This window comes from Lynx canadensis, chromosome A3, assembly GCF_007474595.2.
Source record: "Lynx canadensis isolate LIC74 chromosome A3, mLynCan4.pri.v2, whole genome shotgun sequence".
NCBI lineage: Eukaryota > Metazoa > Chordata > Mammalia > Carnivora > Felidae > Lynx > Lynx canadensis.
In genome coordinates, this window is record NC_044305.1 from 137,642,339 (window position 1) to 137,668,357 (window position 26,019).

At 55.5% G+C, this 26,019-nt stretch overlaps 1 protein-coding gene across 5 annotated transcripts in view; it reads right to left on the reverse strand.

Moving 5' to 3' along the window:
- The window catches only part of TRAPPC12 (trafficking protein particle complex 12), an 85,773-nt gene that overhangs the window by 2,699 nt on the left and 57,055 nt on the right, over positions 1 to 26,019 (reverse strand). For 2 of the 5 annotated variants that reach the window (XR_004343453.1, XR_004343452.1), the window contains exons 7-12: positions 22,341 to 22,413; positions 20,061 to 20,134; positions 14,876 to 14,974; positions 1,419 to 1,519; positions 982 to 1,069; positions 243 to 839 (exon numbers count right to left, since the gene is read on the reverse strand). Coding sequence is in view for 2 of the 5 variants with exons in the window: in XM_030311721.2 (XP_030167581.1) it covers positions 597 to 839; positions 982 to 1,069; positions 1,419 to 1,519; positions 14,876 to 14,974; positions 20,061 to 20,134; positions 22,341 to 22,413 (678 nt within the window). In the remaining 3 variants the exon portion in view is untranslated. Of the gene's footprint in view, positions 1 to 210; positions 840 to 981; positions 1,070 to 1,418; positions 1,520 to 12,913; positions 14,505 to 14,875; positions 14,975 to 20,060; positions 20,135 to 22,340; positions 22,414 to 26,019 lie in introns of those variants that run through there. The other 3 variants (XM_030311721.2, XR_004343454.1, XM_030311723.1) reach the window with 3 other exon arrangements.

The window sequence follows — 26,019 nt, forward strand, 5'->3', positions numbered from 1 at the left end:
ACACGTCCCGGCCCGCCTGCTTGTGTTACGCATCAGAAGCCCCCGTGTCCCGCTCCCTGTGACGTACAAAACACTGAAGAGAGACGGTGGTTTCTTTCACCCACCGCCAGGCCTGTCCAAGGTGTGTGGCGTTGGCTGAAAACGAATCAGATGAGGACAAGTGACGTGTTTACTTCTGGGCCACAAAGGAGGGAACGAGAGAGAAGGCCGTGTGTTTGGTATTTCTCTGCCTTTATGCTCACCTGGACCGGAGGATTTACAGAGAATGGGTGGTTGGTCAGCGTTCCTTTGCGGACAGTCAGAATGAAGAGCGGAAGCAGGTCAGCTCCCGGGAATAAAAGGGACGCGGTGCCTCACACGGACCCCACCTCCCGGACACCACGTTCGTGAACTGTGGCAGAGTCGCGGGCACTCGGCCGCCTGGAGTCTCACAAACCGCTCGCCCGAGGGTCTGGGCCTGGCCGTGGCTCCGGGTGAAGACGACCCGCCCCCGGGTCCCGGGGAAAGGGGTGTCCTCGGAGCCAGCGGTCAGGTCAGGGTATCCGCTCCGGCGGACGTGCTGCACAGGGGCCCCGTGGCCCCAGAAGGCGAGCGTCCTACGCCAGCTTGAGGCACTGTGTGTTGAAGCTGTCCCCTTCTTTGCTGGCGACGGCCTCGAGCAGAGCCTGCTTCTTCTGCGCGCTGCGGGAGGACTCCAGCTCGTACATGGTGGTCAGGTTGAAGAGCACGCTCTCGTGCAGGTAGTGCGTGGGGTCCTGCTGGACCATGGCCTCCAGCTGCCGCAGGGAGTCCTTGAGTCTGCCCAGGTAGAGCAGACACACGGCGGCGTTGTTGTTGGCCTGGACGGGAGGGACACGTGCACGGGATCGGACACGGCCAGCAGCCGGTGGCCCCCGAAACCCTCTCCCAACCACCGTGACACCGGCCGACGGCTCAGGACGGGCCCACAGCCGCGAGCTCCTGTGTCCTCTAGGATCTTACCACTGCATTTGTCGGCTCAATCCTTAGGATTTCTGTGAAGAACCTGTGGGCTTCTGCAAAGTTATTCTGACCGAGGTGAAGGAAGGCTCTGGAACGTGAACGACAGGTAAGGCAGTTAACTGGGAAGAGGGGAGAAGCGGGGGGACGGGGGGCTCCCCAGATGCACGCACAGGTATGTGAAGACACCAAAACACAGGCATTCAAGTAGCCAGGGGACCGAGAACAACGAGCAGTTACGCAAATTGATGTTGAAAACGGGGGCAATATGAACAGTACTTTGAAAAACGGGGGAGAAATCTTAAAACCTGTCGCTTGACTGACTGCTGTTTCAGTGCTGGGAAGGGGACAGGAATAAGGAACATTCTCTAGAGGGGCTTCAGGAAGCGGAGCCTTGAACTCCTGGGACATTTGGGAAAACGTAGTTTTGAGAGCTTTACCTGTTCATTAAAACCATTATTTTGCCTTGTGGTCCGTCCAACTTCTGCGTCACTTTCTCCACATCTTGAAAATACTTCTCAGCTGTTTTTATGTCTCCAATCTGCTTGGACAGAATTACTGAGTCAGGTCAGGTGACAAAACCAGTAAACGTACAGCCACAAAGACCGCTGCCCGATGGGTTAGGCAGGAAAGCTCTGATCGCCATCACTGATCGTTACTTTTTGTAAAAGCGAATCCCATTTAGGACACGATGGAACGTCAACACGTTTATGTCAGAAATGAAGTTAATGTACGAGTCTTATTAAAAAGTCTTAAATGTGAATCCTAGCATAGCATTAAGTAAAAATAACAAATGACGGTTTTCAGGGAGGCGGCAGAGGAGGACCGGCGCTCGTCTCCCGCCGCGGATCCTAGAAAACACGCACGTTACTGCTGACAACCCAGAGGGCGATCCGAAGCCCGAAGAATAAACACCAGGGGTGAAGGCAGAGAGGAGGCCACACGGGAGAGGGGGAGGGCAGGAGGGCAGAGAGGAGGCAGGAGCTAAGCCCCCACGGGTACAGAGACGGGTGAGAAGAAGGTGATCACAGCAGGGAGCCCAGCTGGGAAGACAAATCCCCAGAGTGTCTGGCTCTGAAAATCAGAGGGGCTGAATTTTGTGAGTTCTTACAAGCAGCAGGACTTGAAGCCTGGAACTTTGAAAACCAGCAGGCTTGGGCTCGGGCTCTGGGAGAGGAGGGTGATGGGGTGACGGAGAGCTGGGTCCCTGCCCGTAAAGGGACAGCACAGCAAACTGCCCGGAGCTCCAGATTAGAAGCAGCGTCCTGAAAGAAGCCTGGGGCGTGAGGGAGGGAGAGTGAGTTCCCGAGGGACTTCTCCAGGAGCAGAGGAGGGGGCAGGCGCCGTCTCCCTCCCCCGCCCGCACCAGGACACCTGCACTCACTGCCTACCCTTACACCTTGCCCTGCCCCAGTCCTGGTGCCGCGGGTCCCCTCGCCCCGGAGACGGAGACCGGCTTGCCAACAGCGTGGCCCGACTTCCCCGGGAGGAAGCGCCCACCGTGTTAAAACCGCAATCCCCCTCCCCCTGCGCAACAGGACGGGGCGGGCGTGCACACCGCCCCCGCGGGTGCTCTGCAGGGTGGCCCCGGCCGGCCGGGTCTCCCCAGCAGCTGCGCTTCCTCTGTGGAAGAGATCAGTGCCTTTCATTAAAAGCGTGCAACCTGCCTGTCACTTTCAAGAGTGAGAGACGTAGCAGACTTTCCCAACGCGCACACGCACACCCACAGTGAGGCAAAGCGAGGGGAAGGGTATGTCCCAAATGCAAGGGCAGAATTGTGGCAAGAGACCCAAGTGAAAGCTGGAGGCCGGCGGTGCCTTCCAGAGAATTCAGTGATCACGAAGATACTCGCTGGACGTGAGGCAAGAGTGGAGGACATCAGGGAGACCCTCAGCACAGAGAGAAAAACCAATCGGAGATGAAGAACACGATACATGAAATACAAAATACACTAGATGGAATAAACGGGTTAGAGGAAGCCGAGGGGCGAGTTAGCGACGCGGAGGACGGGGTGATGGAAAGTATCAGGCTGAGCAAGTAAGAGAAAGTGCAAAATGGGGGGGGGGGAACTTAGGGAACTCGGGGACTCCGTTGAGAATCCTAACATTCGCACTGCAGGGATCCCAGAAGAAGAGGAGAGAGAAAAGGCAGAAGATTTACCTGAAGAAGTAGCCGAAAACTTCCCTAATTTGGGGAAGAAAACAAAAATCCCTCCAAGAGGCGCACGGAGCTCCCAACAAAATCAACCCAAGGAGGTCCACGCGAAAAGTAGCAACAAAGGAAACATGTTACAAGCCACGAAAGAAAAGACGACAGTGACACACGAGGGAAACCCCGTAAGGCTACTGGTGGACTTTTCAGCAGAAATCCCAGCCACAAGGGAGCGGCACGATACAAAGTGCCGAAGGGGAAAATGTGCAGCCGAGAATTCTCCATCCTGCAAGGCCGTCGTTCGGAACGGCGCTTGCTTGGGGAGCACATGTACTAAAGTCAGGACACCACAGAGAAGATTAGCACGGCCCCTGCATGTAACAGGAGAGATGAAGACCTTGCCAGGCAAACAAAAACTGAAGGGCTCAGGGCCACTGAAGCAGCCCTGCGGGAAACATTAAAGGGGACCCTTTGAGTGGAAAAAAGACCGTAAGTGAGAGTATGAAAAGTAAGAAACACAGAAGCAGTAAAAATATATCTGTAAAACTCAGTCAAGGGAGTCCCAAAATAAAAGGATGTAAAGTGTGACACCATATGCCTCAAATCTGGGGCGGTGGGGAAATGAGCAGAAAGGGCTCAAACTTAAGCGACCATCAACTTAACGTAGACTGCTGTATGCAAAAGATGTTATATACGAAGCCAATGGGAACCACAAATCAAGAACCAGTAATAGATACGCACAGAATAAATAAAAAGAACCCAAGTGTATCATTGAAGAAATCCAACAGATCATGAAAGAAAGCAAGAGAAGAAAGGATCACAGAAAAACTTCGTAGCCACCAAACAAGTATTGAAGTGGCAATAAATACATATCTATCAATAATTACTTGAATGCAAGTGGACTAAACGCTCCACCGAAAAGGCACAGGGTGACAGAGTGAATAAAAAAACAAGACCTATCCATATGCTACGTACAAGAGACTCATCTCAGACCTAAGGACACCTGAAGACTGAAAGCGAGTAGACGGAGAAACACTTGATACAGATGGGTATTAAGAGAAAGCCAGGGCAGAAATGCTTCTACAAGACAACACAGGCTTTAAATTTTTTTTTTTTTTCCCAACGGTTATTTATTTTTGAGACAGAGAGAGACAGAGCATGAACGGGGGAGGGACAGAGAGAGAGGGAGACACAGAATCGGAAACAGGCTCCAGGCTCTGAGCCATCAGCCCAGAGCCCGACGCGGGGCTCGAACTCACGGACCGCGAGATCGTGACCTGGCTGAAGTCGGACGCTTAACCGACTGCGCCACCCAGGCGCCCCAAGACAACACAGGCTTTAACACAGACTGTAACAAGAGACATAGAAGGACACTATGTGATAATAAAGGAGACGGGGCTGCTTGGGTGGCTCAGTCGGTTGAGTGTCTGACTCCTGATCTTGGCTCAGGTCGTGATACACGGTTCATGGGACTGAGCCCCATGTTGGGCTCCGTGAGGACAGCCTGCTTGGGAGTCTGTCTCTCTCTGCCCCTCCCCCACCCATGCTCCCTTCTTTCTCTCAAAATAAATAAATGAACATTAAAAACAATAAAGAGGACAATCCAACAACATATAACGATAGCAAATAGTTATGCACCCCAAATGGGAGCAACCAAATACACAAAACAGTTAATAACAAAAAGAAACTGATAATAATAGAGGACTTTATCACCTCACTTACGTCAATGGACAGATTATCCAAACAGAATCAATAAGGAAACGGTGGCTTTGAATGACACACTGGACCAGATGGGTCTAACAGATATATTCAGAACATTCTATCCTACAACAGTAGAATACACATTCTTTTCAAGTGCACACAGAACATCCTCCTGAACAGATCGCATATTAGGCGACAAAGCAAGTCTCAACAAATTCAAAGAGTTCGAAGTCACACTGTGTGTCCTTTCTGACCACGACGCTACGAAACGAGAGATCAACCACAAGAAAAAATCTGGAAAGACCACAAACACATGGAGATTAAATAACATGTTGCTGAACAATGAGTGGGTCAACCAAGAAATCAAAGAAATAAAAAATTACATAGAAACAAATGAAAATGAAATCACAAAGCTCCAAAACCTCTGGGATACAGTAAAAGCCGTTCTAAGAGGGAAGTTTAGCGCAACAGAGGACTATCTCAAATAAACCACCTAGCCTTACACCTAAAAGAGGTATATAAAAAGAAGAATAAACAAAACCCCAAACCAGAAGGAAGGAAATAGTAAAGATTAGAGCAAAAATAAATGATATAGAAACTTAAAAAAACCCAACAGGACAGATCAATGAAACCAGGAGCTGGTTCTTTGAAGAGATCAACAACATTGATAAACCTCTAGCCAGACTCATTAAAAAAGAAAAAAATTCAAAATCACAAATATCAGAGGAGAAATAACCACCAACAGCACAGAAATAGAAACAAATGTAAGACATGTTATGAAAAATTATATGCCAACAAACTGGACAACCGAGAAGAAATGGATAAATTCCTAGAAACATATAAACTACTAAAACCAAAGCAGGTAGAAAAAGAAAATTTGAACAGACCAATTTCCAGCAAAGAAGCTAAATCGGTAATCAAAAAACCCACAAAAAATAAAAGTCCAGGACCAGATGGCTTCACAGGTGAATTCTAGCAAACGTTTAAAGAAGAGTTAATACCCATTCTTCTCAAACTATTCCAAAAAAAAAAAAAAAAAAAAAAAAGAACGGAAAACTTCCAAATTCATTCTATGAGGCCAGCGTTACCCTGATACCAAAACTAGATGAAGACACCACCAAAAAAGAGAGCTACAGGCCAGTATTTCTGCTGAACATACACTAAAATATCCTCAATAAAATACTAGGAAACCAAATCCAACAATACATTAAAAAAATCCTTCAGCGCAATCAGGTGGGATTTATCCCTGGGATGTGCGGGTGGTGGTTCAATCAACGTGAGACATCACATCAATATAAAAAGGATAAAAACCATGTGATCATTTCAGTAGATGCATACAAAGCATTTGACAAAGAACAACATCCATTCATGACAAAAACCCTTAAAACGGGTTCAGAGGGAACATTCCTCAATATAATAAAGACCATGTGTGAAAAACCCACAGCTATAACATCACACTCAATGGGGGAAAGTGAGAGCTTTTCCCCCCAGGTCAGGAATGAGGCAGGGATGTCCACTCTCACTACTGTTATTCAACATAGTAATGGAAGTCCTAGCCTCAGCAAACGAATGGAAATAAAAGGCATCCAAATTGGTAAGTAGGAAGTAAAACTCCCACTACCTGCAGATGACAGGATACTATATACAGAAAACCCTAAAGACTCCACCAAAAAAGTACTAGAACGGATAACTGAATTCAGTAAAGTTGAAGGATACAAAAGCATATTGCATTCCTATACACTAATAATGAAGCAGCAGAAAGAGAAATTAAGAAAACAATCCTGGCCGACTCTGTTGGTAAAACATGAGACTCTTGATCTCAGGGTCGTGAGTTCAAGCCCCATACGGGCCATGGAGCCTACTTAAAAAAAAAATCCATTTATAATTGCACCAAAAGTAATAAAAAAAACCCTAGGAATAAACTTAACCAAAGGGGAGAAAGACCTATAACTCTGAAAACTAGAAAACACTGATGAAATAAAAATAACACAAAGAAATGGAAAGGCATACCTCACTCATGAATTAGAATAAATATTGTTAAAATGTCTATACTTCCTTGAGCAATCTATGCATTTAATGCAATCCCTATCAAAATCCCAGCAGCATTTTTCACAGAGCTAGAACAAACAATCCTAAAATGTGTATGGAACTACGAAAGACCCGAGTAGCCAAAGCGATCTTGAAAGATCAAAGCAAAGCTGGAGGCATCACGATTCCAGACTTCCAAGCTGCCGTCATCAAGACTGTATGGGACTGGGACAAGAACGGCCACACAGATCAATGGAACAGGACAGAAAACCCAGAAATAAACCCATAGTTATATGGTTAATTACGACAAAGGAGGCAAAACTATGCAATGGGAAAAAGACAGTCTCTTCAACAAATGGTGTTGGGAAAACCGGACGGCAAATGCAAAAGAATGAAACGGACCACTTTCTTACACCAGACTCAAAACTACACTCAAAATGGGTTAAAGACCTGGCACCATAAGAGTCCTAGAAAATTGCACAGGTAGTAATCTGGCACTGGCCGCAGCAGCTTTTTTCTAGACGCGTCTCCTGAGGCAAGGGAAACAAAAGGAAAAATAAACTCCTGGGACTACATCAAAATAAAAATCTCTTGCAAAGTGAAGGAAACAATCAACAAAACTAAAAGACAACCTATGAGTGGGAAAAGGTATTTGTAAAAGACACAGCAGATAAAGGGTAAGTATCTAAAATATGCAAAGAACTTACACAATTGAACACTCAAAAAAACAAATAATGCAATTACAAAATGGGCAGAAGACTGCTTCGATTCTGTGTCTCCCTCTCTCTCTGCCCCTTTCCCACTCACACTCTGTTTCTCTCTCAAAATACATAAACATCAAAAAAATTTTTAAAAAATGGGGCAAATATATTCCTCCAAAGAAGACCTACAGATGGGCGTGGTGTCTGGTGACAAAAACGACCCCGTGAACGTACTGGTGTTGCCTTAATAAATGGCCCTCGTCTCTTTTCCGGGAGCCCCTGTCTTCTGCCAGCATCCAGGAAACCCACGGCTAAGTGCATAGTTTGCAAAGGGGACAGAACTTCGGAGCCCTCCCAGTCACTGACATCAATCCACAGAAGCCCAAAAACGACACGAGAAGGAAGAAAACGAAGACACGCGAAGACGACAGAAGGGCGTTTATGTGTCACTTCCCCTCGGGCCCCGCGCGGCTTGAAGCTCTGCGCCAGACTTCTCTCTACCTGACTCGCAAGGAGCCGGAGTCCCTGTGGGCTCAACGCTGTCTGCGCCCTCGGCTGGCAAGTCTGGTCCCTCACAATGTGTTCGCTGTGTCTAAAGTCCCGTTGACGAGAACCACGTCGCCGTGTCCGTATTGTTGACTCCGCCGAAGTTACCGTAGCTACTCGTGTTTATCAAGCCTTCAAGATGTGGTGGGCGCCGAGCCAAGCGCTTCAACACACTCAGCTCTCACGCGATCGGTCACGTCCATGCTATCTATTATCTCCATTTTTAACTGAAACATATTTGACACACTGTGTAAATGTAAGGGAACGGCAGGTTTACTTGATACACCTATGTGGTAATGATTTAAAAATCAAGCATAAAAAAAGGCAATCGAAATTTTTGCAGGATATCCAGCAAGCAAATAAACCCAGACTTGATAACCCCAACCCACTTATTTGGAGAAAACAACAGATAGTAAGTGGAGGAACCAGTCAAGACAAAGTGCAAACAGAATTATAAACGTAAAATGACAAGTCACTATGGACAGAAAGGAAACTGCTCGTGTTGCAAAAGGGCGTCAGTTTACGGAACTGTGTGCAAATGTACGTGAACACAGGGACCAGACAGGTGACTTCCTGGGACACCTGAAATTGCCCAGACGGACCCCGGAGACAGAGAAAAACCCTAGGGCCTGTAACAGTAACACATTAGGGACAGTGATCGGCGTCAATGCCCACAAACACCAAGTGCTTGGCACAAGCATTTCTTAGGTGAATTATCCAAACCTTCAAGGAACAGAGAATTCCAAAATAATCCAAAATTTGCCAGAGGACAGCGAAACAAAGAAACTTTCTAACTCACTTTTGTGAAGACGGACGACACATACCAGCGCTTTTGAGAGAACTGCTCGCGCACGCGCGCACACCTGTGAACGCGGAGCCGGAGAAGTGCTCGTGCACGCGCGCACACTTGTGAACGCAGAGCCCAAGTGCTCATGCATGTGCTTGTGACCGCGGAGCCGGGGAAGTGCTCATGCACGCGCACACTTGTGAACTTGGGAGCCTGAGAGAAGTGCTTGTGCACGCACGCACACTTGTGCACTTGGAGCCCAAGAGAAGTGCTCATGCACAAGCACACTCGTGAACGCAGAGCCCAAGAGGAGTGCTCGTGCACGCACACACTTGTGAACGCGGAGCCCGGGAAGTGCTCGTGCACGCACGCGCACTCATGAACGCGGAGCCCGAGAGAAGCATGCCTGTGCGGGGCTCCCCCACCGGTGTTGTCCTTCAGAGGGACGGACCCCGTGTGTATTTCTGCAGCAGAAACCAGGGCTTGCGGCCTCTCTCTCTCTCCTTGGCCTCAGCCGGGACAGCAGGCTGGGCTCCCTCCCACCCCGCAAGTTGGGCAAGAGGCGGCCCTGCGGAGGCGCGGGGTCCCCGGGGGCCTCGCCAGTTTGCGACAGTGAGAACCCCTTGTCCCAGCGGCTGGGCACCAGCAGGGCCACCGCAACGGCCTCGGGAGGGCGCCTGCTGCCTTGAGATTTGTATCAGCTGAAAGCCACGGGCTTCTCCTGTTTACCCCCGACCTTTACTTACAGAAACACGGGCTGGAAATCCATCTAGAAAAACCATTTAGCCCAAATCTTTACGCTTATATATAGGAAATATTTTCATACCTAAAACATATTTTAAGAGCGCACATACTGAATGGGGGAGGGGCAGAAAGCGAATCCCAAGCAGGCTCCGCACTCTCGGCACAGAGCCTGACGCGGGGCTCGAATGGGGAGATCGTGACCAGAGCTGAAACCAAAGTCGGATGCTCAACCGGCTGAGCCACCCAGGCCCCCCCCCCCCCCCCCGCCCCCACTTTAAAACCTCTCAAGCCGCCATTTCCGGAAGGGGCTGACCCCACAGATTAGTGCACACATGCCAGTAACGGTGACACGCCGCTGCCGCTCTGTCCTGGTTCCCTTCGGCAGGTGCTCCCGCGCAGCGACGTCCCCGCCCCCAGAGCCCCCGCGCAGCAATGTCCCTCCCCCCGGGAGTGCCTGCGCAGCCCTGAGCCTGAGCCTGGCTCCCGCTCCCTCTGCCCTGCTGCGAGCCAGGCAGGATGAACAAGCAGCCTGCACCCCGCAGTTGCCTCCTGTCCCCACGGCCCCCGACCGTCCTTCACGCCCCCCTCCCACCCGCGTGGCTGCCCCTGGAGCACGCTGGGCGCACCCCACCTCCGGAGGCCCCCTCAGCCGCGGCATCGGAGGACTGAGCACCGCCTTCGCCGCCGGGCCCGTGCGCGCTGCCGCGGAGGCCGGTCTGCCCGCACTCGCCAAGCTCTGCGCCAAAGGTTCCTGCCTGGCCACCGGCCCCTTCCGGCTCCGCGCCAGCGCCGTGGACACCGGCTCTCCCGTGAGCAGCTCGTGGGCCCTCGGCTCCGGACGTCACCAAGGCACAGAAGGCACAGTCTGCGGCCGTGAGGGATGGCACCCGGGACCCCTCCACCCCTTCCTCTCCTGCCGCTGAGACAGATCACAGCCCAGAAGGACGGAGTGGGGGCCTTGGTGTGGAGTCACCGTGAAGTGTGAATACACACTTCCTCTGCGTGTGCACGTGTTTCACCACCCTTCGGTGGACCGTGGGAGGGCTCCCTCAGAGTACAGAGCACCTCCCGTCGCGTCTGCAGCCTCCCAGTGCCTTCAGGAGCAGAGACCCCCGTTCCACCTGACCCTCCCCACCCCCGGAACAACTGCTCACCTCCTCTGCATGGACGGCGGGGGCTCTCAGGGGCTGTGCAGGAAGACTGGGGGCAAGAAGGGGCCGAGAAGGGGCAGGCCCAGGCGCCTGGTGTGTGGGTGGGAGGCCAGAGGGCCTGCTCCCTACAGACTGCATCTAGAACATTCTGTCCTGACCTGTGTGTCCAAGTCAGGTCTTCCCACCCATCTATGTGATCAGTGCACAAAGTGAACAGCTAACCGTTTGCTCATAACGGCCATGAGGTCGAGCCTCTTGGAAAGAATGGGGGTAGCTCCTCACAAGTACAGTACATTCTGTTAGGAGACCTAATGCAACGGGGCACCGGTCTGGCCCCTGGGTATCCGCCCACGCGCCTTCCTTTGTGGCTTAGCTGTTGCTGGCCCGACAGAGGGTGGGGTGGTGCAGCATGTGAGACACAGGGCAGTGTAGCGCCCAGCCGTGTGGTATTCTCCAGAAACTTCGTTCCACTTGGCTAGACCTCGTCTGGTCCCCAAATGTCCTGTTTCTGCACTATTACGGGTCAGGGCCACATAACAGAACACCATGCCAGGCTCCGCCCCCGGTGACCGTCTCATCATCTCATCCCACCAAACACGTCCTTACTGTGAGCTGAGGCGTAAGGTTAGACACGAGCACACACGCCGGCAGGATGGCTCTGGGGCTGGAACGCGGACCACGCGGCCAGGCGTCGCGCGCACGTCCCCCGGCAGCTTGTGGGCTCCCGGCCTGTGTGCGTCAGCGTCTCTAGGGAGCTCCCCACCCTGACATCCTGGGGTTAGCCATTCTCTGGGGCGGCTCTGCCTTTCGGTTGGTAGGAGTCAGGCGTGCCCCACTGCTCGAGGCCGGCGGGAGGCTGAGAGGCACAGAAACCCAGTAGACCACACGTGTCCCAGGCCCCGTGCACAGTCTGATCTCTGCTGAGATCCCTGACTCGCTATCCCACAGAGGGGACCGAAGCCCAGCAAGGTCACATGACCCGCTCAGAGCCACACGGCCCCGAGCTGGCTCCCGTGGCCTGTCTTCTCCCACTCAGCTCCGGGGCCGTGTGCATTTATTCTCCGAGATGCCTTGGGAGAGAGGTCAGGGGAGAGCTCATCGAGGGGTCCAGGTGACTTCACGATGCCTTAGAGGACAGGCAAGACCTGCACAGGCAGGCAGAGGGAAAGGGAGCCCAAGCAGGGAGAAAAGTAGGCTGCAAAGCAGGAGTTAGTGCCGAATCTGGGAGGGCCCTGAGCGCGGGCTTCAGGCGTGAGCTTACCCGACAGGTAAGCCATGAGGCGCCAGCAGGAGCTCTGACCGAGGATGACAGAAGGGAGCGGCATTTCAGGAGGCTAAGGTCTGGGGTGGATGGGAGCCAGCCGGGGCTGGAGGCCGGGGCAGTGCCACCACTCGCACGTGCCCACGCTGCCTCTGGGCCCCTCTGGGGGGCCGAACGCAGAGACCGGAGACAGGGGCCCTCAGGCAGCGGCCGGGTCTGGAGGGGCTGGTCCCAGCACCGCTTCTGAACCCGGGTGCGGATGGGCGCCTGCTGGGGCGACCGTAAAGAAACCAGAGCTCGGCAGCGAGCACGCCTGCCGTACAGGGCACGGGCGTCAGGAAGCAGGTGAGGGTGCAGGGCAGGTCAGGACAAAGGCATGGCCACCGGGCCCTAGGACTCACTCTTTATCACAGGGGTCCGGAAAGCTCTAGAACTCCCCACGAATTCAAGCCACCGTGTGGTTTCTCCCAGGGAGACCTGTACCGTGAGCCCTGACTGTGGCAGCACAGACTCCCTGTAGAGCAGGCGGGAAGCTGTCGCGGTGCCTCAATACTGGCAGATCACAGGACGGGCTACGGGAGGCGCATGACCACGCCGGCCTGGAACAGCAACGTTCCACCGGGAGCCTCAGCTTCCGAAAGGGCTCCCGGGTCTCCGAGCACGAGACCCGCTCAGCAGCCGTCCTCTCTCCTCTCAGATCCGGACGGGTCAGGCAGCACGCTGACCCCGCCGACCAAGACCTTACCTGTGCCTGCCTTTCCTGCTTGGCGCACGGATGTGGTAACAGATGACCTGTCCACCGAGTGAGGCCACCTTTGAACAGCTCCGATGGGAACGTGTCATCAACGGTGAGTCCTGCCATCTCGATTTCCTTTACAAAACCAAAGTTCACACCGTTGTTCTTGAGCAACAGAAGTATCAGTGACAGGCGTCTGATAAATAGTCCGAGGTGACAAGGTCTCCCGGCCACGTGGTGGGGACTTCGGTGAGTCCAGTCAACCAGCTTCCTGTGGCCTGTCTTCACACTGGGGGGGGGGGGGGGTTTCCTGACCAGCAGTCACCTCCCCAGCCCCGAGAACGGGGGACACCAAGAGCTTTCCCTGCACCGCTCACCGCCTCCCCTGGTGACGCTGGACCCTCTCGGAGCCGGGCCGGAAACGTCTACAGGGCAGTCTCACCGAGTCCCCGTGGCTTTGGTACTATCTGTTCTGAGATCCGGGCCTCAGTCCTGTCACTCCCGTGACTCCCACGGGAGGATGTGCTTTCGTATCTCAGGATTCGTAAATGGATGTCAGGCGTGGAGTCCTCAAATTACGTGAATTATGACTCAGAAATGAAGACTGTCCTGAGTGGTGAGGAATTAGAGCAGACGCGGGATATTTCATGTCGATAATCAGCATGATCCCAGGCACAGCACTGTATTCTTTTTTTCTTGTTGTTTTTAAAGGTTTTATTTTTTTAGGGTAATCTTTACACCCAGCGCGGGGCTCAAACTCACAACCCCGGGATTGAGAGTCACGCGCTCTAGTGGCTGAGCAAGCCGGGCGCCCCCACGGCACTGCGTTCTTACACGGACGGTCCTGCTTTGTCTGCTCAGTGACCCCAAAGGACACTAACGAGCATCCACGGCGTACAGAGACAATGCGGCTCAGTTCGGCGGCTTGCCTGGGCTCACCTGCTAGCTAAGCACCAAGAAGAGACAGAAAGCTGGGTCCTCCAGCCTCTACGGTGTGCGTTCCTCAGCATCCGGTTTAGCGAGGGTCGCCCTTAACGGCCCCACAACAGAGGCCCCTGAGTGCCCTGGGAAGGACTCCGAGACCACAGCTGGCCTTCACTGTCAGGCTGTCCCTGCAACCCGTCTGTGCTCCTCAGGAGCAGTATGGGTTGTGGGAGGAGGAGAGAGGTGCGTGTGGGTACGTGGAGTGAGGACGGGGGTGCACGCGTGTGTGCGTGGAGTGAGGACGGGGGCGGACAGGACCCACCTTCGGTGAAAACCACCTGAGCTCTGGGCTCACAGAGACTCTGTTCGCTGGATCTCTGGGACCTCGGGCGGGTGACTCAACCACAGGGAAGCTTCAGTTTGCTAATCTGTAAAGTGGCCGGCAGTACCCACGGAGGGGCTGGCTGGGCGTGGCGCCTGCTGAGGGCGAGTGGTGCTCGACGTACTTCTGACCCTTCCCCGACTTTGCTCTGGGGTGTTATGGCAGAAAGCCCTACGCCCCGAGGGTGGGAGGGGGGCAGAGGCCGCCTGGGCTCAGCCCACAAGGGTGGGATTGCCGTCCTGGGAGAGACAGGAGTGAGGAGGGCACTCATCACTCTGTCGCCAAGGGGTCCAGGAGAGCTCATCCCGGATCAGCGATGCTCTTGGCGAGAGGGTGTCGTCCCTCCCCTCGTGCACTGCTGGACCGCTGCTTCCAGATGTGTGTCCTTTGTGCCTCCGCACACATTCAGGTGCCCTTTCCAGCAAGATATCAGCAAGTTACGCTAGTATCGGCCAAGCTGAAAGAACACTCTTGGTGGTTTTATCAACCCTTTTCCTACTGCCACAGGACGATTTCTAAAATAATCTGTTTCAGTGCCTTGCCCATAAAAACCTGTAGATTCACATTTAGCAATGTGCGTCCGAATCACGTCAAAGCCAACGGGACTTAATACCATCAAAACGGAACTACTGTGAAAAACTCAAGCTTTTAACAGACACCTGACACAAAACGTTTTCCGTCTATTTCCTAAAGACGGAATTACCACTGAGTCCCAGGCCACCCCCGCAGGGCCACCCCCTGTAGCTCAGGTGCCCGGTGGGGGGCGGGGAGGGGGGAGCCCGTACCTGTAGGAAGATCCGGCCGATACCACTCAGTAGCTGGGGCTCCTGCTCGGGGTAATACTGGATGACTGAGTGATAGGCGTCCACAGCCAGCACGTAATCCTACGGGGACAGAACCCAAAAGAGGATTTTGGGTTAGGAAGATCACCGTTTTACAAAATTAGAAGCTCAAGTGCCTGCAGACTCACGTGTGAAGATAGGGCACGTCGACCCGCGAGCCGGGAGGATGCGGAAACCCAGTGCTGGGCCTGGGAGGTGGGCGCAAGCCTGCCTGACCACGTGGCAAACGGGACCCCGAGTTTTGTTCGTGACCAGACTCGGGAAATGCCTTCCTCTCCCTCAGGGGCTGAGGTCCATCCTGCTTCCAGTTTCTAAATAGCAATTAGTAATTCACCTGGACTCTCGCTTTCTTTCTTGACAAAATTAAGTGAGTTGGTGAATTTCACCTTGTCATCACTGCCAATGACATAAACCAAATTTATTTATTTTTCATTTAATTTTTTAAGTGTTTGTTTCTGAGAGAGAGGGAGAGACAGAGTGTGAGTGAGGGAGGAGCAGAGAGAGAGGAAGACACAGAATCCAAAACAGGCTCCAGGCTCCGAGCTGTCAGCACAGAGCCCGACGTGGGGCTCGAACCCATGAACTGTGAGATTGTGACCTGAGCCGAAGTTGGACACTTAACTGACTTGGCCACCCATGTGCCCCTAAACCACATTTATTAATAGCATCTCTTAAACGTTTTCTATGCTAAAAGTTGAGGAAAAGTTCTTATGTTTAAACAGAAACCCCCACCAAACAACTTAGCTGAGAGCGAGCACGAGACCCAGGGCAGGCTCGCTGGGGAGAGCGCTGGAATGTGGTGTGGGGACTCTCTGAGCGCACCAGGGAGGTGTACGTGGGGCACTCAGCAGGCTCCGCTGGCCACGGTGCTTGGCCGTGCACCCCAGCAGCTGCCCTCTCTCACCGCGTCGGAAGCACCCTTCACGCTGCCCTGGGGGACCGGGTAGGGCCTGACCATCTCTGCACCCCCTGCTGTGCTCCCAACGCCGGCCCGCTGGGACACTAACGGAACCCCTGTTCGTCCGTAAGAGGCGGGACCAGTCGCCCAGGACACAGCCCTTGGCCTCTTTCGGGTCCCCCAGCAAAGCCAGGCTCTCCAGAACAGCCGTGATCTCTGTGACGTCTGCGGAGCAGGCTCCGTGCCGGGCGCTGTGCTGTTCCTGAGTCCCAGCACATGGCCGGCAGGAAATGTTGGCTGCAGGCACTTTTCTCCTGGCTTGTTCTTCGTTCCTCCACATTCTCAGTTACTAGCTTGCTAACTGGAATGGTGATAGAGACAGGCGACAACTAAAATTTCAGTTTAGCAGGAAAAGAGTGAAAACCTTTCCAGTCGGGCCCTTTCAAGGAAAACCCATTAAGACAAGTTTTACTGAAGGTGTGGTGCTCACAAGGAGCCTCACAGCACCTGCCATCCTTTCCTGGGGCCCCTGCTGCCCACAGCAGGGCTGCGCTGTTTCCGGTGCTATGTGTGCACACGTGTATAAGCAGGCACAAGTGTGTCAGTGCACTCACAAGTGAGTGCAAGTAAGCGCATGAGTGTGCATGCAAGCAAGAGTGTGAGAAACCAAGCCGGTGCATGAATGTGTGCCCAAGTGTGAGCACAAGCATGAGCAAGTGTGTGCAAGCATGAGTGTGAGAAACCACGGAGGTGCGTAAGTGCACAAGTGTGAGCACAAGCATGAGAGCAGGTGTGGGCACGGGGGGTGCACAAGTATTAGCAAGTATGTGCATGCAAGTGTGAACGTGCGAACGTGCACTACCGTGTATGCATCAGCGTGTGAGCAAGTGGGTGTGTAAAAGCATGAGTGTGAACAAAACATCTGTGTACACGTGTGCTAGCGTAAACGTGTGTAGGTGTGCGTTTGCAAGCATGAGCAAGTGTGTGCGTGCTAGTGCGAACGTGGAAGTGTGCGTGTGATCAGGTGTGTGCATGAGGTGTGTGTGTGTGCGCTCAGAGGCCACTCCCCTGGGGGGGGCTGAGGCCCCAGCAGAGGGTGCCCGGGGTGTCCCCACAAGCACGAGGCCTACCCAGACGCCTGCTGGTGGAGAAGTCACCCGCTGTGATTGAACACCCAGCCCTCGCTGTTGGTTTCCAGTCAACAGAAGACCCTTCTGTCGTTGGTGTTAGCGCCCGAGTGTCACTGATCCAGGCCAGTCCACGTGCCGCAGGCCCTGGCTTGTGCGTCACTCACTCTACCGAGCTCCCAGCCGAGCCGGAGCCAGGACGTGCGGGGCGGTACCTGCCCACTTCTGGCTGGCAAGTCCGGGGAAGCCATCGTCGCCGTCTGACAACCGTGTTTCAGTGCTTGAGGCCAGGAGTCCGTGTTTCCGAAGATAACGTGCAGTGGAAAGAACTAAGCAAGGACCCCTGGCGGAGTAACGGCCTCGTGGATCTGTGAAGACACGACCTCCTGGGAGAACCCTCCAGGGCGGATCCGCAGGCGCGGGGGGCGCGCGGGAAGGCTGGCTTCCCCGCGAGATCACTGCGGTCCCGGTGCCGCTCTGGACGCCCACGAGCGGCCGCAGCCTCGGGGACGGCCTCCGCGATGCTTCCAGGGGCCCTGGGCTCAGATAACGCGGGGGTGGGTTGCAGAGCTTCCTAAGCTGACGGTCACTGCCGGAAAGGGCTTACTTCCTGGAAGCGGAGGAAATGCGGCCCCTCGAAAGGAAAACGCTCAAGGTCGCTGTCCCACTCCGCCCCGCTGCAGACCACGCGACCGGCTCTGAGGAAGGCCGCGAGTGACCTGCTCAGGGAGACGGGCCTGGGTCGGCTCGGGGCGTACCCGTCTCCCTTCAGCAGCTCCGCCGTGCAGGGCTCACGACCATCTGCAGCCAGAAAGGGTTTGCGTGGGGAGACTGAGGCGGGAAGAAGCTGGTCCACGCGCCTGCACGGTCCCTCCGTGACCTGAGGCGCCCCGACGGGCGGCCCAGGAGGGCGGGGGGGGGGGGGGGGGAGGACGTGGGACCCTCCGGGGCGCACCTGAGGCCGCAGGCACATCACCCACCCGCAGGGCCGACCTGCAGGGGCAGGCACCCCGCCCTCCGCGAGTGTGGGGACGAGAGCTGCATTTGAGACATCCCGGGGCATGTCACACACGTAACCGCGCCCGACGTCGTGCGGACACGTCCCCGGCCACGTGACGCAGGGAACCGGGCCTGACGGTACGTCGTGCGGACACGTCCCGGGCCACGTCACACACGTAACCACTCCCGATGTTGTCGTGCGGGCACGTCCCCGGCCGCGTCACACACGTAACCGCCCCGAGAGTACGTCATATGGACACGTCGCCGGCCACGTGACACAAGTAACCGCGCCCCACGGTACGCTTTGCGGGTACTTGGGGCTGAAACGTCCGCTTCTCATCAGAAGGAAGTTAGTATTTATTTCCCCGTAACAGAGCTGGCCCTCAGAGCGAGGAAACGGCCGAGTAGAGGGGCCACCGGCGGCCGCGCACGAACCCCGTGAACAGGACCCCGCAGTGCCGTGCGCGCTCACCATGGCAACAGGACACAAACACTCGGAGACCTTTGCCAAACGTGCACTTGAACTCAAGGAAATGAAGATTCGTCTAAAATCTCAAATTGCATTCATCAGAAAGCATTTTTGCAGCAATATGGTATGGAGTCCCAGCGAAGTCGGTAGAAAACTTACATTTGGTGCTTAAGGGCACTGTTACCACCACGGCGCAACAAAGAAATCCTCCCATAATGTGCTATTAACATCTCAACAATGCAAATAAAAGTCGGCAGGGGGACAGGTAGCGTCCCTCCAGGGGAGTTTTGGCCCCGTGACTGAAGACAAGTCAGCCCTGTGAATTTACAGTTTGCTCTCTCCGCATCAGCAGCTGGCTTTCTGGTGCCGGGGACGGGGTTCCAGGAGCTGGCGACCGTCCTCAGCAGGCTGGGGAGAACGGCCTGCTTGGAGGGCATCCGCCCACGCACATGCCGGGGGTGGCCCGCCCTGGGGTGCGAGACGAGGGACAGGTCACCGCAGGGGCGGCCAAGCCACGCTGTCAGAAACGCCAGGTGTGCGGACTGAAGGGAGACCTGAGCTCCTTGGCCGTGTGTGCCTGGGGGGCGGGGGGGCTGCGTGAATGTCACAGCTGCGGGTTTCAGAGATACCAGCTCTGTGCCTCGTTTTAGAGCAGGTGCCTGGGGCTCCGGGACACGCAGGGTGCTGCGAGGTCACTGTGCCCTGGTGTCACGCCTTTACAGGGGCCACCGGGATGGGAGCCGTGCAGGCTGCCCTACGGCGGGTTCAGGCCACACGTCCTCCTGACGGGCACGGGGCGGGGCTGTGCGCCAGGGCCAGCCACGGAGCTCTGCCACCCTATCAACCGCCTGCTCTGCTTTGCTAAAGATTAAGCTCAGGAATGACCTTGGGCTGACCTGTGGGGGACTCAGAGACTCGGTCTCATAAGAGCCCAGGTGTTCGCGCCTGGGTGTCTGAGGCTAACGGATTCTTGCAGCGGCTCTCGGCTGTCTGCTTCCCCCCTGCAGCTGCGGCAGGGCTTCTGGGGGTGTGGGTCCCTGACCTGCCCACCGGGGGAGCCGGAGGGGGGGGGCGGCCAGGCTCCCGCCAAAGCGAGGAGCCAGACACCGCTGTTTGGCTGGCGAGGGCCTGCTGGGGAAAAGACGAGAGAACAAAGGACCCAGGCGTCCATTCGTCCTCTCTGATCTGCGAGCTGCCTCCATGGGGGCCGAAGGCTCTGGGTGGCGTCCCTGAGACACAGGTCTTCTGGGGAAACCTGTCTCCCGATACCACAAGCATCAGTCAGCAAGTCCTGCCAGGACCAGGGGAAACCCTTCCTCTAACACGGGGAGAACAAGGGCTCCCTTTCTGGGATGGAACCCAGAGGAAAATATGAGAAATGCGGGTGGGGAGGAGGAAAGGGTGGGGGGAGGGGAGGGGAGAGGGAGAGAGACGAGAAAGGGAGGGGGAACGAGAAGGAGGGGGAACGAATGATGATTTTAGTTAAATCGTCTAGACGCAGGTTTGAACACTTCAGCGTGGCAGTGTAAACTCTACGCTGTGCCGAAATTTCCTTCCATACACGCTAAATGGGTCCAGGGCGAGTCCGGGAACCCCGTCTCCTCACCACGGACGCCCCCTTCCGTACCCACGTACCTTCATCAGGAGCAGGCAGTTTGCCATGGAGCACATCACCCGGCCCAGGCGGGACCGCCACAGCCGAACGGAGGCTGCAAGAGAGGGCAGTGGTGAGCGTGTGCCAGCTGGAGGCGAGCCCTGGCCGTCAGCGACGGTCCTGTGACTTCTGGCCTAGAAGGTCCCCTGTCACCAGGCTGCCGAGCACAGGGCATCAGGCCGGTGCTCTTGGCCCTGGGAGGAGAACGGACGAAGAAGTGACACAGCCATGAGAACAGGAAGGTGGCCGGTCAGCTTCAGGGCGGACAGGAGACCACATGGCCCAGCCACGGCCACCTGACTGGGGGGCACAGGGCATGGGGCTGCAGGGTGCCCGCACGCTGGGCTCCACTTTACTGAGGTCACCTTCTCAAGGCCTCTGTTTCAGAGCCTTTTAAACGGAAGCGGCAACCGCTGTCCTATCTGTGTTGCGGACCCTGTGGGCACCATCGTGGTGGCAGCCAGCACCCTCCCGTGTGACGGCGGGGCGGCAATGATGCAGAAGCAGAGGTGGCTCCCCAGCAGGTGTCTGCCCGGTGGCAGCTGCAGCGGCCCACAGGCCCGGAGGACGGCGGTGCCTGAAGGACCGTCATTCCGTGAGCCGGCCGACCCTGCTCTGCCCACGTGCTGCCCTTCCCATGTGCCGGGACCAACGGGCGGGTAGGATAACACCTGCCCAGAAAGTATGCTTATTCTCGGACCTGCTTAAGAACACAATAGACTTAATTGCTAGAATTAGGAACTTAACTCCCTGCGCCTTTAAGCAATTAAAAATATATTAGGTGCTTACAACATCATTTTTGTGAAAAGAAGAGTTCTCAACAGTATCTTTTGTTGATGAACACAACGTGTGGTCTCACCGAACTGCAGTTTATCTCCACGGACTTGTTTCTTTTTTTTCTTTTTTTTTTTTTGCGGGGAGAGAGCAAGCAAGAGAGAATCCCAAGCAGGCTCCCTGCTGAGCACGGAGCTCAATCCCACAACCCTACGATCGTGACCTGGGCAGGAATCAAGAGCCTGATGCTTAACCGACTGTGTCATCCAGGCTCACCCATGGCCCTCTTTCGTGTGCTAATTCCAGCTCTGGGAGGAAGCCCCCGTTCACCTTCAAACTGTTTATCTATTATGGCCCTTAGGTACCCGGGAAGTGCTTTCTGAGATCTAGTGATTATCTGCGAATTCCCAAACTGGCACCCAGTACGAGAGGATGGGACATCTGAGGGTGAGTGATGCCTCCTCGCTAACTCAGCTGCAGTTACATGACTCGGAAGTGCATTTGCACGCGTGTGCACACACACACACACACACACACACACACACACACACACACCCCTACAAACCTGGCTGTCCTTTGGGATTTCTCACACAAAGGACACTGTATTTAAAGCATAAATGCAGCCCAGTGCTGCTGGCCCCAAAGGCAAACTTCTCCTGCCCACCCCACTCCCCTCTTCTCTCAGGGTCACCACCGCCCCCTTCTGTCAGGGTCACCACGCCCTTGGGGGCACCAGTGCAGCTCCCTGCCTCTGGCAGCTGCAGAGGAAGCACCGCTCGCCAGGATAACCCACGCTGGCCGGTGGTCACGAGAGCTCGCTCCGTGTGGGGCACACAGGGGCAAACGGCGGAGCCCCCGGAGGTGCCACAGGGCAGGTGCTGTGTGGAAAGGAGAGGGGCGGCCCTGAGGAGTCAGCGGTGGGTGAGGGGCCTCTCGGGGGCACCGATCGAGTTGGGTTTTGAAGTGTAATTAGCAGTTCATCCCGAACGTTCTCAAGAAGTTACAGCCGGGATGACCTTCTCCTCGCTGGCTCCCAGCAGCCTGGGGCTCAGGGTCATCCCGGCCTCCTAGACGGCGCGCGGGGCCCCCCTTCCTCTCTTCTCCAGCACTTTGGGGCCCCTGGGTGCCCCTCTCTGCCAAGGCTGTGGCTCTGGAGGGCAGTCCCCACCCCAGGGACGCCCCTCCCCAAGGAAGGCCCAACTCCCCTCTGTCCCAGCACCTGCCTGCCGCGGGAGCTGCGCCGGCTTCCGGGACCTCTGGGTGCAGTGGGGCTCCTGCACCCGATGGGGCTCCCTGCGGGCAGGCCTCGTGCCTGGGCTTGCCCTTCCTGTACCAAGAGCTCCAGGCCTGGCGCCTGGCTTCCCAAACAAGGGCGAGCCAACGAATGCATGCGAGGACGGAGGCCTTACTAAGGGGGGGGGGGGGGGGGGGGCACGAAGAAAACCGCTGGGGCTGGCAGTCGCTTAACGAGCAGTCTGCGCACTGACCTCGTCTGTTCTCCGGTGTGATGCTGCTCACGCTTCCGTCCTCAGCCAAGCCCTGCTCCAGATTTGTCAGGATCTACGGCAATTCCAAACGAGAACAACAAAATCGTGAAAAACGAATTTGCTTCCAGACTTTGTCGTAACAGATTCTAGGAGACGCAGACTTCTCTGTATGAAAACGAATTTGTCAAGGAATGTCCCACACAGATACCTTTTACACGTCAGCACTCAGGACATGGAGGGGACGCGGAGAGGGGGCCACTCTCCAGCCGGTGGTGGCGTCTGGGTCTAGGACGCTCGGAAGGCACTCGAGAGACCTCAGACACAGAGGAGACGTCCTCTCTTTTTAAGAAAGGCGGCCAGTGTGTTACACACGAGGATGATTGTTAACTTCAGAAATGTCAGTCTTGCCCCTCCGCTTGCCCCCCCTCAGCCGTGGGCTGTGCGGCCTTTTGAAATGTATCAAATATATTCTGATCACCTGTCCCCTTACATCGTTTGTATTGTTTGGTTAATGACTTCGGGTTGCTTTGCGTGCTTTGGCTTTTCCTGAAAAGAAAACACGACGGCTATCACTGTAATGTGAGGAGGGGATGTGAGCGGCAGGAGAGAAAGGCGTGGAGAGGAAAGGCTGTGCGTCGGGAGACCCAGCGTTAACCGACGAAGCTGTGTCCCAGTTGCGTCATCACTGACCTCAGGGGCAGGTGGTCTGGGGAAAAAAAACCTTCTGTTTACGGGTCACCTTGCCAGTTAACATGTCCCCAAATGACCCACCCCAAGCGCTTGCCACCCGATGAAGAACCTGCTTTGGGCTTTCGTGTGTGGGGTCCCCGGGGGCAGAGCAGAGGGCGAGTGGGGCCTCTGCGCACCTGCGAGGGTCCCTGCCTAACGCCAGCTGGAGCACAGCCTCTGTGAACAGCCCGTGCCGCCTCGCTGGGTCCAGACACTGGGTTCGGAACCGGAGCCGCGAAGGTTCTCGACTGGGTCCAAACCAGGTCACATGACATTTTTGGCTAATCTGTCTTCTGACGAAGAATCATAAGAACAGAAACAGACTAGGAAAGGAAGTCTTGAGGGCGCTTAACCTCCAGCGAGAATAGAAGGCGGACAGGAAGGGAGAAGGGGCAAGAATTACTGAAAGGGAAAAGGTGGCCCAGCACCCTCCTGGTCCCCAGGGCCACCCCCAGGGCCACTGGATGGGACACAGGGGAAGGGGCGGGTGTCCACGCACAAAACCAACCACGACAACCGAGCCGGAGAGAAGGAGCCTCACGGAGGGGGACCGCACACCTCGTGAGGGCAAAGTCACCGACTGGTCGCATGCCTCACCACGCGTCATCTGTGCCGAGGACCCGCCTCTGGGGCCACCTTATCTGCGGCCTGGGCTGAACCACGAGGACGGTGCCAGGAGTCCAGAGGCCGGAGCCATGACTGCGGGGGCAGGTGGGAGGGGGGTGGGCTACTCTGGGCGCCAACAGGAGAGGACACGTGTCCCAGAGAGAAAAGCAGGAGTCCCCGCCCCTCTGGCGCCAATACGACTTTATACGGTCCAAGCGCACTCACCTCCAAAAGCTTAGTTCTGTGAAGGAAAGCGACAGAAACACCGCCACCCGAAGCCCGAAGTGTTTAGTCTGCAACCGTGGTGAGGTGTCCCTTCCCTCCCCCATCCCTCTGTCCCTGACAGAATGACCGAGGCCCAAGTCCAGGTAAGACACTGTCAAGCATCCTGGTCTGCTCCCCAGAATGAGCAAGGGGGACTGCACCAGCCTGGCCCACAGGAACACCACATTTACACCTGCCTGCAGGTTTGGGCACAGTGGTCACACGCATGACCCTGGAATCTGGTACCGTAAACCTCAGGTTCTGGTTTGTATGCCTGCGGTGTGGCACCAGACCCTGCGCTTCTGATGGGCTTTGGGTGACGCTCTGGGGACGACGGTCTGGGGACCACACTTTGTAGGAAAGCTCCGGGGAAGGAGTCTCGCAGCTCTTGCTTTGCTGGGCTGCTGCGGGCTACAGGTGGGGTAGTTTTGGGGAATGGGTTTTGTACATGGAGCACCCAGGGTACAGACCACTGGGGGCGGGCCCTAACCCAAGGGCCCGAGGTCTCACTAGTAACCTACTGGAGACCAGACTCAAGGGAGAGCAGGTCTGCCCTAGCGGGGCTCAGATTTCTCTAGAAAGTCCTGTGACCTACCTGTCCCACCACAGTCTCCTAGGGGAACTTGTGGGAAAGAGGCTTTGCAAAGCAGAAAGAGGCTTCTTGGAGCTGTTTCAAGCCACTCAAGGGGGACTAAACACTCCCACGGACCAGGCTCTGTGCGCAGTCGCTTGTCTGCATCCCAATCTAACCCGCATGCAGCCCCGAGGCAGCGGGTGACACCCCTCATCTACGGCTGAGGGCCTCGAGGCTCGCGCGGGCCAGTCACTCTGCCGGGAAGAGACAGGTGCACCTGGAAAGCTTCCCCATCTGCCTGACTCCAGAGCCATCGCAACCCCTGCCTGTGGACACAGTGTCCCTTCAGGGCTTCACACCTTGAAACAATGCTCTCTTCTCTCCATGCGGATCACAGAAGGACAGAACACACAACGTCAAGATATACAAGTGAGGAATACAGAACTCCAGACCTCCTCATCCTGCTGATGCCCACTCTTTGCTGGGCTCTCGTGCACGAGTCAGGACTAGATTGTTTGATAACTTCTGTGGCCTTGTGCTTCACTTTTGGTGCATCAGATTTATTTTTAACGTTTATTTATTTTTGAGAGAGAGAGAGCATGAGCAGGAGAGGGGCAGAGAGAGAGGGAGACACAGAATCCGAAGCAGGCTCCAGGCTCTGAGCTGTCAGCACAGAGCCCGACGTGGGGCTCGAACCCACGAACCCTGAGATCATGACCTGACACTTAACCGACTGAGCCGCCCAGGTGCCCAGGGGCATCGGATTTTATACTAGGTTGCTGAGGGGTACAGTTCACATTCCCAAGTCGACATCCTGAGATTTGCAACGCTGCAACCTGGAGTCTCTAAAGGTGTGAACTGCCACCCCAAGAAGAGTCAAGACACAAACCTTGTAAAACCCCAATGACAGGGACACTCTTGAGCTCCTCTGAGGGCCAGGAGGGTGAGCGTCTCCCACCCTGATCCTCAGCAACGGGGACCCTGCTGTCACCTCCTGCTTGTGCACTCTGACACACAAGGCCAGGAGCGTGAGTCTCTCCCACCTGATCTGGCGACGGGGATGCTCCTGTCACCTGCTTGTGTACTCCGCGCATGCACGGGCCCAGGAGCATGAGCATCAGTGGCAAAGGGCGGAGAGGCCGCCTCCAGCCTTTCAGCGATCTCTCTCTACTTGCCAATCACTCCCATCTTAATCTGATGAAGCCACAATCAAGTTGTTCTCTGCTGCAGCGGCAGGAAAGCGGGCAACGGCACCATCCGGGTCAGGTGAGGCCTGGCAGGGCAGACGTTGTCAGCATGCCGATGGCCAGCCTCCTGGAGCGTTTCCCTGAGGAGCTGGCCAGCGAGGGCCAGCTGAAAGACATCAAGACTTCCTAGAGACAAAGCTGTCACCTCTGCCTCATTAGCAGTCAGCAGCAGAGAACCATTCCTATCAACAGTCTGGAGTATGTTTCTTTTGCACAAAAACATACGTGACCCTCCGGCTTCTTCAGCTGTGGGGGTCTC